This window comes from Equus przewalskii, chromosome 4, assembly GCF_037783145.1.
Source record: "Equus przewalskii isolate Varuska chromosome 4, EquPr2, whole genome shotgun sequence".
NCBI lineage: Eukaryota > Metazoa > Chordata > Mammalia > Perissodactyla > Equidae > Equus > Equus przewalskii.
This window is the reverse complement of record NC_091834.1, coordinates 77,271,974-77,285,643: the sequence shown is the minus strand read 5'-3', so window position 1 is coordinate 77,285,643 and position 13,670 is coordinate 77,271,974. Positions and strand designations below refer to the sequence as shown.

The 13,670-nt window shown below is 37.6% G+C and overlaps 1 protein-coding gene across 6 annotated transcripts in view; it reads left to right on the top strand.

Annotated features, from left to right (window-relative positions):
* TSPAN12 (tetraspanin 12) overlaps positions 1-12,651 on the top strand; it is a 111,870-nt gene extending 99,219 nt beyond the window's left edge. For all 6 annotated transcript variants that reach the window (XM_070616399.1, XM_070616397.1, XM_070616398.1 and 3 more), the window contains one exon: positions 11,051-12,651. In XM_070616399.1, coding sequence (XP_070472500.1) covers positions 11,051-11,356 — 306 coding nt within the window. In that variant the 3' untranslated portion in view covers positions 11,357-12,651. The remainder of the gene's footprint in view (positions 1-11,050) is intronic.
* The last annotated feature ends 1,019 nt before the right edge of the window (positions 12,652-13,670 follow it).

The following is a 13,670-nucleotide window of genomic DNA, read 5'->3' as shown; positions in this document are numbered from 1 at the left end:
ACATCAGTGGCTAGAATAAAAGGTGGAGATTAGATGACCTTGAATTGGCAGTCCTTAATTGTCGTTGTGTTTATGTTTGAGGCATGCCATGGGAGCGCATGGAGGCGGTAGTATTTATTAGGCTTCCAATCTTAAAAGAGAAACAGGTGTTAGCCAGGTGCAGAAAATATTTGGGTGGCATGGGGCCAAAAACGGGCATTCCAAGCAAAGATGTAATAGTGCAAAGTTAAGTCAGAAGCAAGACAGCGCAGCTGGAACATGGGGTGTGAGGAGGACCATGTTGAGGGGCTGGACCGAGCAGGTGTTGGATGTTGAAGATCCCTGTCTGTCCTGCTAACACATGCATTTTATACTGAAGTCTGCCAATAGTTGCCAAATAAAAAGGCAAACGTGTTCACAAATTTGAAGTGTTACAGTAGGCCCTCCTTATCCATGGTTTTGCTTTTCACAGTTTCAGTTACCCACGGTCAACCTCAGTCCAAAAAATATTAAATAGAAAATTCCAGAAATAAACAATTCATAAGTTTTAAATTATGTACCCTTTTGAGTAGTGTGATGAAATCTCCCGCTCCATCCCACCCGGGTGGTGAATCATCGCTTTGCCTAGGGTATCCATGTAGTATATTGCTGCCCGCCCGTTAGTCACTTAGGAGCCATCTTGGTTATCAGTATCTTGTTATGATATAATTATAATTGGTCTATCCATTATCAGTTACTGTTGTTAATTTCTTACTGTGCCTAATTTATAAACTAGCCTTTATCATAGGTATGTTTGTATAGTGTATGAAGAGTTTGGTACTATCTGCGGCTTCAGGCATCCACTGGGAGTCTTGGAATGTATCCCCCACGGAAAAGGGGGGACTACTGTATTATGAAAGGAAGGCTGAGGATGGAGGAGTTGTGGGACTCTGATTTATTATTAATGAAGCTCCATTCTCAGATAAACACACATAGGATGTCTTGCCCAGATAGTAAACGGCAGACAGCTTTCAAGCTCCATGGTTATTTAGATGGAATATCCCCCAAGAAGTTCCATTCTCAGGGTTCTTTTCTATAAAGTCATAGACACTCCCTCCTGGCTCTCTGCTGACTTCATTATCTCCTCAGCAACTGCCGGCAGGGATCGGGTTGACTCTGACTTGGGGTGATATCTGTTTTATCATTCAAAACCTGGTAGGACCAGTTTGGGCTTGGTGGGGCTTTTTATCTTCGGGCTTTGCTTGATCTAATCGGAACTTGAACTATTCGGTCAGTTTTACTTCAGGTATACAAATGCGTTCTTCTTTTCTTTCACTCTCTTTCTGACACAGTTCAGTTGTGAGGTTCCTGTTACCTATTTACTTTTCAAACGATTTTTCCTCTTGTGCTTAATGAGTGGAGACTTGCACATTTTGCCTTTAGAATTTACTGATATGAAAGCCATTGGAATATTTGGACCTAAGAAAGTACCTCACAAAGGAACAATTTTAGATATGTGCCTCAATACATTATGTCGGCCTTGTGGAGAATGATTTGAGGTGAGGGTTGGCTCTTAAGGCAGGGAAATCAGGTAGGAAATTGTTGCAGGTAATTCACGTGAGTGATTTGTAAGGCTGGAATTCAGGTTGTGCTGGTGAAGATGGAGAGGAGAGGATGCCTGTGAAGGGTATTGAGGGAGAATGAACAGCACGATGGATTGGCTATGGGGAATGAGTGATAGGGAAGCGACAAGGACGTTGGACTTGGCCCTTGGATGGATGAAGACGCCATTGATTGAGGGGAGTGGTTGGGCTTGATGAGTTCCATTTTGGAAATGCTGGGTTTCAGGTTCCTGTCAGGTACTCCATGTGCAGAAACCCAGTAGGAATATGAAGATCAGGGGGCAGAACTCAGCCAGAGATATGAATTTTGTGTGTACTAACTAGGGGAAGAGCTAACTCCAGATACAATGGCTTGAATAAGGTGGGAGTCTGTTTCTTTCATCTCCACCACTGAGGTGGTCCAGGCTGCCAGGCAGCTCTGCTGCACGGGTTCATCCAGGAGCCCAGCATGGTGAGACAACTTCATCTCTTTTAATACCTGTCTTCTAGAGTTGCCCTTGTTTTTCTCCAGTTCCAGTCAGTGGGGAGGAGGAAGTGGGAGGGAGAACATCCAGTGGGTTAAGCTCTATACTCGCCACTTCTGCTCATATTCCTTTGGCGTGGGCTTACATGGCTGTGCTAAGCCGCAAGGGAGGCTGGGAAATGTGGTCTCTGGCTAGGAGGCTGTGTTCCCATAGAAGACGTTAATTACAATGAAGAAGTGGAGAACAGAAGGGGCAGGTGTGGGGACTAACAGTTTACAGGTGTTCTCAGTGTCTGTGAGGCACTGAATGCGTGGGAGGAGGTAAGCCCACACAAAGAGATGGGGTAGTGTATGTGGAGGACAGAAGGGAATGGCAACACTTAAGGGCAGAGGAGGAGACACCTATTGAAGGCAGAGAAGAAATGGAAAGCAGTGTCTTGGAAGTCAAGAAAGGAGAGGTTTTTCGAAGTGAGTTTTTCTTAGTGAGGAAGCATGGTTCAGAGGTTAAGGCTAGGCTCTGAAGCCAGACTCTTTGGGTTAAATCTTCACTCTGCTCCTTACTAGCTGTGTGAGCAGGAGCAAATTTTTAACCTCTCTGTGCTTCATTTTTCTTACCTTTAAAATGAGGATAACCAGAGTACCCATCTCAGGGTTGTTTGGAGAGTGAATTAGCATAGTTGAAACCCTTAGAACAGTGCTGTTTGCAGTGTTTACCAGCAGTAATAACTGAGAGTTAAAGTAAATTAGGGACTGAAAAGTACACATTAGATTTTTCACATAGGATACACATTTACACAGCTCTCTCAGCAGGTGTTTTACATGCATTCCCTCATGTAAGCCCTAAGACATTTCTATGAAGGTACAGGATTCTTATCTCCATTTTACAGATGGGAAGAGCAAGGCACAAAGAGGCTAAGCAATGGGGCCCAGTTTCACAGAGCTAGCCAGTGACTGAACTCAGCTCTCTTTGATTCCAAAACCCATACTTTTAGATACTAAAATTTTGAGATGTGGAATATGTGGTGAGGAGCAAGCTGAGTGTTTGTAGATTTTTTTCACTTCTAAACTTCAATTTCCTTATCTATTAAATGAGATAATAATAGTATCTACCTCATTATGGTATTACCGAGATAAATTGAGCTACTTACTGAGAAACCTGTAGCAACCCACTTGGGACATAAACACAAATCTTCATTGCATGATGGTAGCTATGGCAATAATAACAATAATTCATTAGCATAGCTATTACAGTAAATAGAGAAATTAGCGATTTATAATTAGATTTTTAACTAGCCACATCACCTCTAGTTTTTCTAGTAACAACAGGAAAGTGCATTTTCTGGTTGCATATATTTGTGCTGGCTGAAGGTAGATTTTCAGGGCAAGGTTTGCGGGGACTTCGTGTGGTTTCCCACTTTGCTTGTTTTAACACCTTCCCATTTCATAGAGATGAACATTTAGGTGGACAGAAGGGCCCGATGAGAGACAGCGATTGAATGAGCAGTTTGTCAATGTTCTGCTCCGTCAGGCAGGGAAGGCCGGCTGCTGGAACGGGCCTCCCTAGGGAGAGCGGCACCTTCTGGGTTTCCTGACTGTAGTATCTTTATAACTGCATTTTTTTGGTAAGAATGAAAAATGTTCAGTAAATGTAGTCTTTTAAACTTGATGACTCTGCCTGCCTAATGGGGATATTCTGAGGATCACCTGAGATATGAGGGCCTGCCATTCTTAAGAAATTAGCAGACTTTTTCTGCTGGGTTTCCTCAGCAGGGGTTTGGTTAACCTTACTCTTCAGAGAACAGAAAGTCCTGTGGTGAATTTTATTACTTGCTGTTTAATTTTTTTTAAGGAGGCATTTATTTCCCTGCAGAGCTTATGATTATCAGTGGAGAACTTTTCATCTAACCCACTTAAAGCTCTTGAACTCATGAACTGCTGTCATTCAATTTTTCACCTGTAAAAGAAGTAGGCTGAAGATTATATATTTGAACCTGATAATTAACAGTCATTTAAAAGTGGGGAGTCATGTTTATTACCAAAGATCGATTACAAAAATATCAATACTGGCGTGTATTGGCACCTAGATTTTATTTATACTTTATCTTCATGAGCACGTTCAAAGTCTGCCTAATTTTTTGATGTGGCCTGTGAATATTGAGTACTGAAAAGCCATGGGGGTTCTTCCAATTTTAGAAACTCATTTTCAAGATAGATCAGAGAATAATTTCAAGTGTATAATTTCCTCAAGTGAAATGAGCCATCCTGACATGACTTCAAATAGATTCCAGGAAATGTAGGGATTAATGATTTTTCTCTGATAAAAAGGTAGTATCGTTATTTACAGTTAATAGTTGACCAGAATTTTAATATTGCAGCAAATAAAGTAGGTCAGCCAATATGTCTTACTCATACCTTTGAATTATCTGACGTTATTCATGTAGGGCTAGCATAGCTTTATTTAAGAAAGAAAATGTATTCCAGGTAAATCAACTCAGGGCATTTTATTTTGAGACAAGCAAATAAATGCAATTCGGTTCTTTCCTATTCTGAATAAAACACCCTTTGTGAAATAGAATGCAGTTTTGAACTCTAAAATTTCTATTTCCTCTTTTGACTCACTCAACAGAAATGTTTGTTTATGCAACTAAATGTCTATGAATAGGACAATAGATTATATAGAAACACATCTATATTTTTTTCTTCTCTAGACTTGGTGTCTTGCTTTTCAACAAAAGTGTCCAAGTTTACCCTGAGAAGTGTAAACATTATGCATGATTATTTGACTGGCTCAGAATAAACTCACAACTTGTGTTCAGACTGAATTACTTCAGTGAGGATGAGCCGAATGGATTGTAAACCCTGGAGCTGTTCTGATGCAGAATTTAGAGAGTGGCTGAGGAGAACGGTTATTTTATATACAGAAATCTGGAAAAATATTGACTGTCTTCTCAAGAAGAGGAATATTCTTTTGGAAAGTTAATCCTTAACTTTAAGTAATTGTGTAAAGAAGTCACTGATGCTCAGCATGACATCTAATGTGCTCCAGGTTTCTACAATGCCTTCTGAGTCTTGAGAGAAATACTAAATTGTGTACAGTATAGAGGGATTTGTGCTTTTATTTATATAGTTACACCCTGTATCGTTTTTATTAAATAAAGGATTTAATGCAGCATACAACAAAAATATGCAATGAATTAATAATAAAATATAAATAGAATTGGAAAGTCAGAGCTAAGTAGATATACTTAACATGAAGGCAAGCAGGGTTGCTGTTGTCGAGTTTCATATTTGCCTCTGAGCTTTCTCACAGCCCAGGTGAAAAGGAGACATAATCATCTCCATGACTTTAATGTTAGGACATCAAATATTCTAGTGTTTCAAAGGGAGCAAAATTCTAAAGTATTTGTTTCAAGTGGGATTTTATATCTACTACTCTAAGGTACCTAGGAAAATATCTTCAATACTATTTTTCACAAACTTTATAGAGCAATTTCTTATGGTGTTCTTCAATCCATGTCATTAAAATACTCCTCAGTGGAGAATAATAGCAAGGGCACAGGCTCATATATTCCAACGTGGCAGATTTTGGTGTCTGATTTGATGCTTGGACATTGAAAGTACCTAGAGATGTCAGTTGATTTCATTTGTTTTAAATAATCTGCAGATAACACCTCTTTTTGAGAGGTTCTTGATAGAGAAGCATAAAAATATAATTTAACAAATTTCGATGACAAACTTAAGTACTAAAATTCTGTCTTGTTTGAGGGGTTATCTATGTGCTTTGTATACTAAATGGGGAAGTGATAAGACTGACATATTGTTATAAAAATTGAGGAGTCTACCTAGGACCTTTTCTTTGAATAAACCACCCTTGCCCTCTATGACATGGAGATAATCTTCAGGGCCCAGTGATCCAGAAGGAGGCCAGGTCCTGACTATGTGCCATATGATCCAATCCCATGTCCTTTTCCCTGGAGGACCTGAAAACTTTCTTCATGGGATCCAAACCTATTCACAACAGCCTTGGTTGTCTTAATAGTTTATTGCATTTTCTAGTTTTTTAAAGTTAAAAATCAGTGATATTTTCAAAGAAACATTGACAAAATCAGCACAATTCAGAAAGAGATCATCAGGATGATGAAGTGTATATATTTGGAAAACTTAAGGGAATTGGGAATATTTAGTCTGGAGAAGAGAATGGTTAGAGGGAAAACAATGACTCTTCCAGTATGACTCTCTACCTTATGGAAAACAGATTGTCTGAGAGCAGAACTAGGACCAATGCATCTCATTAAGAAGACAAGTTCCAAGGCTGTGTGGACAAGGCTGTCTGGTGAGGCAAGGAGTCTCTCTCATTAGAAGTGAATTTTCTTTGATGGCTCTTTTGGTGTGTATTTGAGCCACACTTTCTCATTTCTTTCCACACCTTATAGTTTTTTTTGTTGGGAACTGGACATTTTAAGTAATATAACTGGCACCTCTGGAAATCAGAATCTCCCCCCTCCCTTCAGTTTGTTGTTGTTTTTTCATTAGTGACTTTTCTGAACTAATTCTGTAAAGTCTGTATTCTTTATGTTTATGTGGCCACTAAAGTCTCTGCTCAGTTAGCTAATGAGTGAACAGAGATTTCCTTAAGTGCCTGGAACCAATAAGTCTCCCAGCCTTTGCCAAGGGTGTGCAGAGCCTCAAGGTTAGGCAGAGGTGAGATCTGAGAGCTTTCTTAGGTGCATAGCCCTGGGCAGGAGCACCGCCCTACTTATGTATATAACTTTCTAGATCCCCACAAATATGTTAGAGCTTTGCCTAACCCACTATGGACTTCACATCCTCCTGCTTCTCCTTTTTAAGCTTTTTGACTAGCCCAGTGTGTGCCACTGTTATCTACTACTTTAGGCAGCCTCAGTGTTCAAGAGTTACCTCTGACTGCTTTCGACAAACACCTCCAGGCTAGGGGGAAAATGCTATTTCCGTGGTTGAGCTTCTAGTCAGGTCAAATAAAAACAGCCTTTCAAGAGGTCTTCTGGGGAACCAGCAAATAGGACAAATAATGACAATTCTCTGGGAATGGGGTTTTGAAGCAGATCCAACCCTATTCTGTTGCCTCTGGTAGCCAGGCTGCTGGTTTTCACCATGATTGTGCGCTGTTGGTTTTCCAGGCTGACTGCAGAGCTGGGGAGAAAGGATGGGAATAGGGTAAATTAAAATTCCACAAAGCTTGCTGTTCTTACTGCAATTCAGGTGCCTGTCTTGGATACATTCTCCTCAGGTTGCTGCAAGCCTTTGGTTAATTTTCAGAGTTCTAAGAAAGTTGATTCTGACAATTTTTGCTAGTATTTCATTGTTTATATGGAGGAGAGATTATTCAGAGGTCCGTTCTCTGCCAATTTTATTGATGTCACTCTAGAAGGGCTTTAGCCGTATTTTTAAAAGATAAAAAGTTGAACTCATTGACTTCCAAGGTCTTCTCCCACTCTAGAAAATTTAATGTTAACTAATATATTACATTCCCACACCAACCTAGATGATATAATTTACTGTACCTTTTTTATAGATGTGATTCCAGTGTGAAAATATGAAACACAATAGACTGTAGCTTAGTTATCAGTCTCTTATTCACAGATTTAAAAAAGAAATATTACCTTTCCTGCAGTTTTTCAGTTTAGAATGAAGTAGTCTAAAGGGATGGGAGATCTTATACCAATAGGAAGAACCAAAAAGGTAAAATTTAAGCACCAAAGAGTACTAAAAATGTAAAAATGAAATGATAATTGGCAAATAGCATTTCACAGTGTTGAATCATGAGCATATGTATTTCTTGAATGATTTACATTTAATTCTGAAATTTACTGCAGTTATTATTCCCAAAATATTGATAGGCCCATGCTAATTCTTTATTTATTAAAGATACATGTTTATAATTACTGAAAACCTAGATAAGGAATCAACTAACATAATGCAAAGCCATTTTATATCAATTTCTTTACAGATAGATATGATGACCTTGTGTTACATTACTTGGCAATGATGTTAAATGATATGTCCATATAAATTAATTTTCCAAATGTCTGAAGCTAAACCTTCTCAATTTAACTATTTTTGATGTGTCTCTTTTCAAACTATGTTTAATATTTCTCTGCTTAATGAGGAGGCTCGTGATCTAACGTCCCAGGGTCATATAATCATTTTGGATTGTTACCTCACTGTCCTGGAAAAGCAGTCACAACCACCTTGGCCCTTGTGGGCAAGGGGTGTTTCGACAACACTCAGAGGCGACACAGTACTGTGTTTTTGGTGTTTTCATACTCTTAAAAAGTGTTGTCAATCAGAAGGACCTGCAGCTGGAATATGCAACTATGTGCTGGGGGGCTTTGGGGAGAAAAAGAAAAAAAAAAAGAAGATTGGCAACAGATGTTAGCTCAGGTTCCAATCTTAAAAAAAAGTGCTGTACCTCATACTTGTCCATTAATACTTGCTTTTCATAGATTTTCCATCTATTTTAATGTGAGCTTTCTAATCTTCTGAGGGCTGACAGACCGGATAAGAGCTGACACCTGCTGAGTGCTTACCATGTATTAGATCCTATTCTAAGTGTTTAAATGTGTTTGTTCATTTAATTTTCTCAACATCCAAAATGCATAGAATTATGTGTAAACGTAATAGTAAATGGGCTCTGATAGACTACCTGAGTGGAACTCTTTGAAAAGTATCTGAACTTTGGTAAATTGTCTTTGTGATGTCTATTTTGATTTCCTACTGTGTGTGTGTGTGTGTGTGTGTATTTGTGTGTGTGTTAAATAGGTAAGATGGCCATAGATTTTATTAAACCAATGTTAAGTAGTATTAAGTTATAAATATTTTAATTCACTTTTGGTGAAATTGATGAACATTTGCTGACCTTTTGCTGTTAATTTGCATCACATGGTGTACCAGAAAAAGGTAGTTATTCAAATTGTCTATGGCTAGTTTTATATAATTTTTAATTTTTATTTGTTGAGGATAATGCCTTACTAGGGTACAGTTACTGATCAATATCTTTGGAAATCTAGGAATTATGTATTATTCATTCCTCCTCTCAAATATAATGTATAAATTAACAACTGATTCAGTCATCTTGCTTTCCTTGATCTAGTTGTGTTCTTTGTAGAATCTGGAGAAGAAACAAGGAGGAGGTTATTTAAATAGTTAATTTCTTTTTATTCAAGTGACTGCCTTAATAGGGTAAGCCCTGAGTCACTTTTACCTCAAACTCAAAATAAAGGCTTTGAAAAGTCAAGTTCTTGTTAGGAGATAATTTCCTCTGGGTCTTATGCACTTCTGCCTGTCTTGACAGCAGAGGCACTGGTGCGTTTGTTCTGGACTATATTTTCAAGGATGTTTGCATAGAAAACAGCCTTGAAGATAGAGATAGTGTCCGCCTTCACAACAGGTTTGTTTACTGTCTGGTATAATATAGATATAATAAAGTATAATATAGTATAATAAAGTATAATATAGTATAATAAAGTATAAGATAGTATAATAAAGATAATATCTCCATTGCAAAAGATAGGTATGCTTACTGCCCGTTAGAAAAGATTAGGGTTCGCTAAACTTGGGATTCCCCTCCCAGAATGCATCCCGTGGTGTGGGCAGGTGTCATCTGGCCTTTGTCATTTCTTGCGCTTGGGACTCGAGGAATGGACACAACTCTGGCTATTTCTATTGCTATAAGTAATAAAACCCTTTGTCTCTGTCTTCTGCCAGCATCCATGAAACTGTGGCAGGCTAATCGTTAGCTTCCAAGTAGAGTGAAATCTCAGAATCTTCAAAATTCATGAAATTTGTTATAGTTGTAAACTTCCTTCTAGGTTTTCTCCTTAATTTAAAATCAGCCTCCCTTCAGAAGAATGAATTATTGTTTCTGTGCTGTGCATTCACTAGAGACATGGCAGCTAGCCTATGCTTTGGTCACCTGAGAGATGACATGACAATTGTTAGTTACTTTCTACCTCCTTTTCCCCCTTTCCCCAGTGCCACCCCACCCCACCCCCCATTTTCCTTGGTCATGGCTTCTCTTTCTTTTACGTTTTTTCCTCCTCTCTCTTCTTTCAAAATTCTCTTCTATATCTACCATAGGCACTCCTTAGCCTTTTGTACTTAAAACTAGACAGAAACAAAAACTTAAATAATCTTTTTAGATTAGATATCTCCGGCCTGTAGAGGAGCTAAAGATACCCTTCAAACCCTTACCTGGTAGAACTAGAAGTTGCTGTAATGGGGGAAGTCAGCCCATGTGTATTTCTGGTATAAGCAGTGGACACAGGTGTGTGTGCATGTGGGGGGTAGGGGGAAGGGAACAGGTTGAGTTCCACCCACCAGCATGTTTCAGCAGCAGACTAGGGAAACATTCCTGGTCCTTGGGGAAAAGTCTTTGACCAAATGACCTATAATCTAACAGTGAATACAAATAATAATATTATAATAAAACATTATTTTTAAATATTTTGGATCAGTCTGTATCAGGGGTCAGCAATCTGTATGGTCTGTGCCCCAAATCTGGCCTACTGCCTTTTTTTTGTACATGAAGTTTCATTGGAACATAGACACATCCATTCATTTACACACTGTCTATGGCTGCTTTCGTGTTACAGTGGCAGAGATGAGTAGTTGCAATACAACTATATGGCTCACAAAGCCTAAAAGATATACTATCTGTCCGTTTACAAAAAATGTTTGCCAACCCTTGCTCTAAATGTTATGTTTTTCTGTCAGTGGTTCTTAATTTCAGGTTGTGAGAAAGACAGAAAAAGGGGCACGTCCATCAGAATCACCTTGGGCAGGCTTTTCAAAAAGTACACACGTCTGTCTCTCCTCCAGCTTCTCATGGGCGTTCCCTGTTGAGAGTCACTGTCTTAAACCTTATGATTCACAAAGTTTAGTTCCATTAACTGGTACAGACCTTTGTTTTCCTTATTTTGACCATTTGTAACACATCCAAAGTAATATTGACTGTGTTATTTTTTTACAGGGTTGCGGGAAGAAAATGTATTCCTTTTTGAGAGGAACCAAACAACTGCAGGTGCTAAGGTTTCTGGGAATCTCCATTGGAGTGACACAAATCCTGGCCATGATTCTCACCATTACTCTGCTCTGGGCTCTCTATTATGATAGAAGGGAACCTGGAACAGACCAGATGATGTCCTTGAAGAACGACACCACTCAGCACTTGTCATGTCACTCAGTAGAACTGTTGAAACCAAGCCTGTCGAGGATCTTTGAACACACATCCATGGCAAACAGCTTTAACACACACTTTGAGATGGAGGAATTATAGAGAATGTCAAAGAAGGAGGCTACAAATTTATTTTATTGGACTTGTGAATTTTTGAGCACATACTTATCTGTTTCAGAAATGTGTAAAAGTAAAAATGTTGCCATAAAAGGATGCCTAAGCATATAATTTTATATCCTTTAAAATGAAGAGGGAAAAGTTCTGTGTTATAAGACACCACCTAGACAATAGTTGATGCCCTTTATAATGCTGAGGAAAGATCCAATACCCACTTTATAGCCTATGTAAGATTTTTTGCTAAACACAGTTATGCTCTGGGGTTTATGCCTTGGCAGTTTGACCAGCATTTCTGCATCCATGAAAACACGCCATGCTATGGTGGGATTGGAGCTACAGTAAAGTCTGATTTACTTCCATAAGCTTGCTAGTATATGAAGTACCAATTAACGGCTAACATAGGAAGTTAGACAGTACTAATGACTTTTATTCCTTGGTGAGATATTCTTTTGAGGGTGGATAGATTATACATAAGAAAACTCTGAAGATTGGTGACTACCTAAATGTGATTTTTGCTGGTTATTAAAATATTGCTACTACTTAGAAGAGCAAACTAACACATTGTCTTTAACTGATCAGGGATCTATGTGTATATAAGAGTCTGTGTTAAGTCTGTATAATTCAGTAGATTTCAGTTCTTATAATGTTAAGAATAACAATTGTGAAAAGGATAAATTTATCCTGTATAGCACCATTATTTTTAACCTTTCCTCTTAATAGAGCTTTAAAATTCTGTCCTGGGTTTATATTACATATGCAACTGTTAATTTAAGTACTTAACCACTAATTTTGAAAAATTACCAGTGTAATACACAGGAATCATAGTAAGTCAGAATGTAGTCTGGTCTCTAGGCAGTTTTAACAAGAAAGCTTACACATAACCTCATTCATTCGGCAAAGACTTGGATGCTATCTTTCTCCCAAACTAAGACTCTTTTTGACACTAAACACTTTTTTAAAGGAGCTTATCTTTCCCTTCTCCAAAAAAGAAACAACAGTTTCCAAGTCTGAATATAATTCTACAGGTAATAAGGTCCCTTTTCTCCAGCAAAACCTTGTGAGAATCATTAAAATAAGTGACAGTTTAGAGATTTTCTTTGCTTTATTTCACTGATTAAGATACTATGGTGAATTACACAGATTATTAAATTTTTTACAAGAGTAAAATATATTTATTTGAAATGGGAAAAGTGCATTTTACTGTATTTTGTGTATTATGTTTATTTCTCAGAAAATGGAAATTGAAATGTGTCAATAAATATTTTCTAGAGAGTAATAATTTGTCTATGTCTAATTCTTGTACATTATAAGCACTTTTACCACTTGAGAAGATTAACAAGAAAAAATATGAGAAGAAATGATTAAATAAAGTAATAATAGTAAATTTCAAACTCTGGAACTTATCTTTAAGAGCGTTTATCTTCACTGAGAGAGGAGAAAAAAATGCCTACTTACTTTTCAAGTTTGTTTTTGAGCTAAATGATAAATAATATAGTTGTTTGATAAAATATAAAAATATGCCCATTCATGTTAATTTATCTTAATGTTTTCATATCCCATTAAAAAAATAATTTTCAAAAGAAAATGAGTCAAGGAATACAATATTTGAAATCAGCAGCCACATTCCATATCTTGCATAGACTTAAATGAAAACTGCTCAGTCAGAACCAAGTCAGTCAGAAAATCACTTGCTCAATCAGAGCCAAAAGCATCCCTTTTGTATAATTTCCTCAACACCCCAACTTCCCATAATTTCACCTAAAATGCTCAAGTAATTGAGACAGCTTTGAGGATTATATGAATTATGTGGATAATGGTCAAACTTGGCTGTTTCTCTTTTGATGTGTCTCACAGTCATAGAAAGAACAAATATATATTGTGTGGAACAAATATATATCAGTTAAAAAAATCTTCAAATTATAAATTAAAGTTGATATCTATATTTACAGACTTCAGATATTTTGATATATTCCCTGACTTAATACTCTTTAGAATAGTCAACATAAATTTAGACAGTCATCTTATAAACTTATACACTTAATGGGAACAAGTGACATTTATAGCAGTGGTCTACAGAGGCCTCTTATGGTAGCAGTGCACCTGGAATAATAAAACTGCAAGGGAGTTTAAAAAAAGTGTATTTAATATGGTAGAGCTGAGGGAGTTCACTGTTTGGGTACTTTGCAAACATAATTTTTAACTGTTTCTTTGGGAATTTTTAAGAGCTTTCCTTTGTAAAATTCACTATTTTTTAAAGTAAAAATTTAAGGAGATCATTTTTAGACTGGTTAATAGTCAA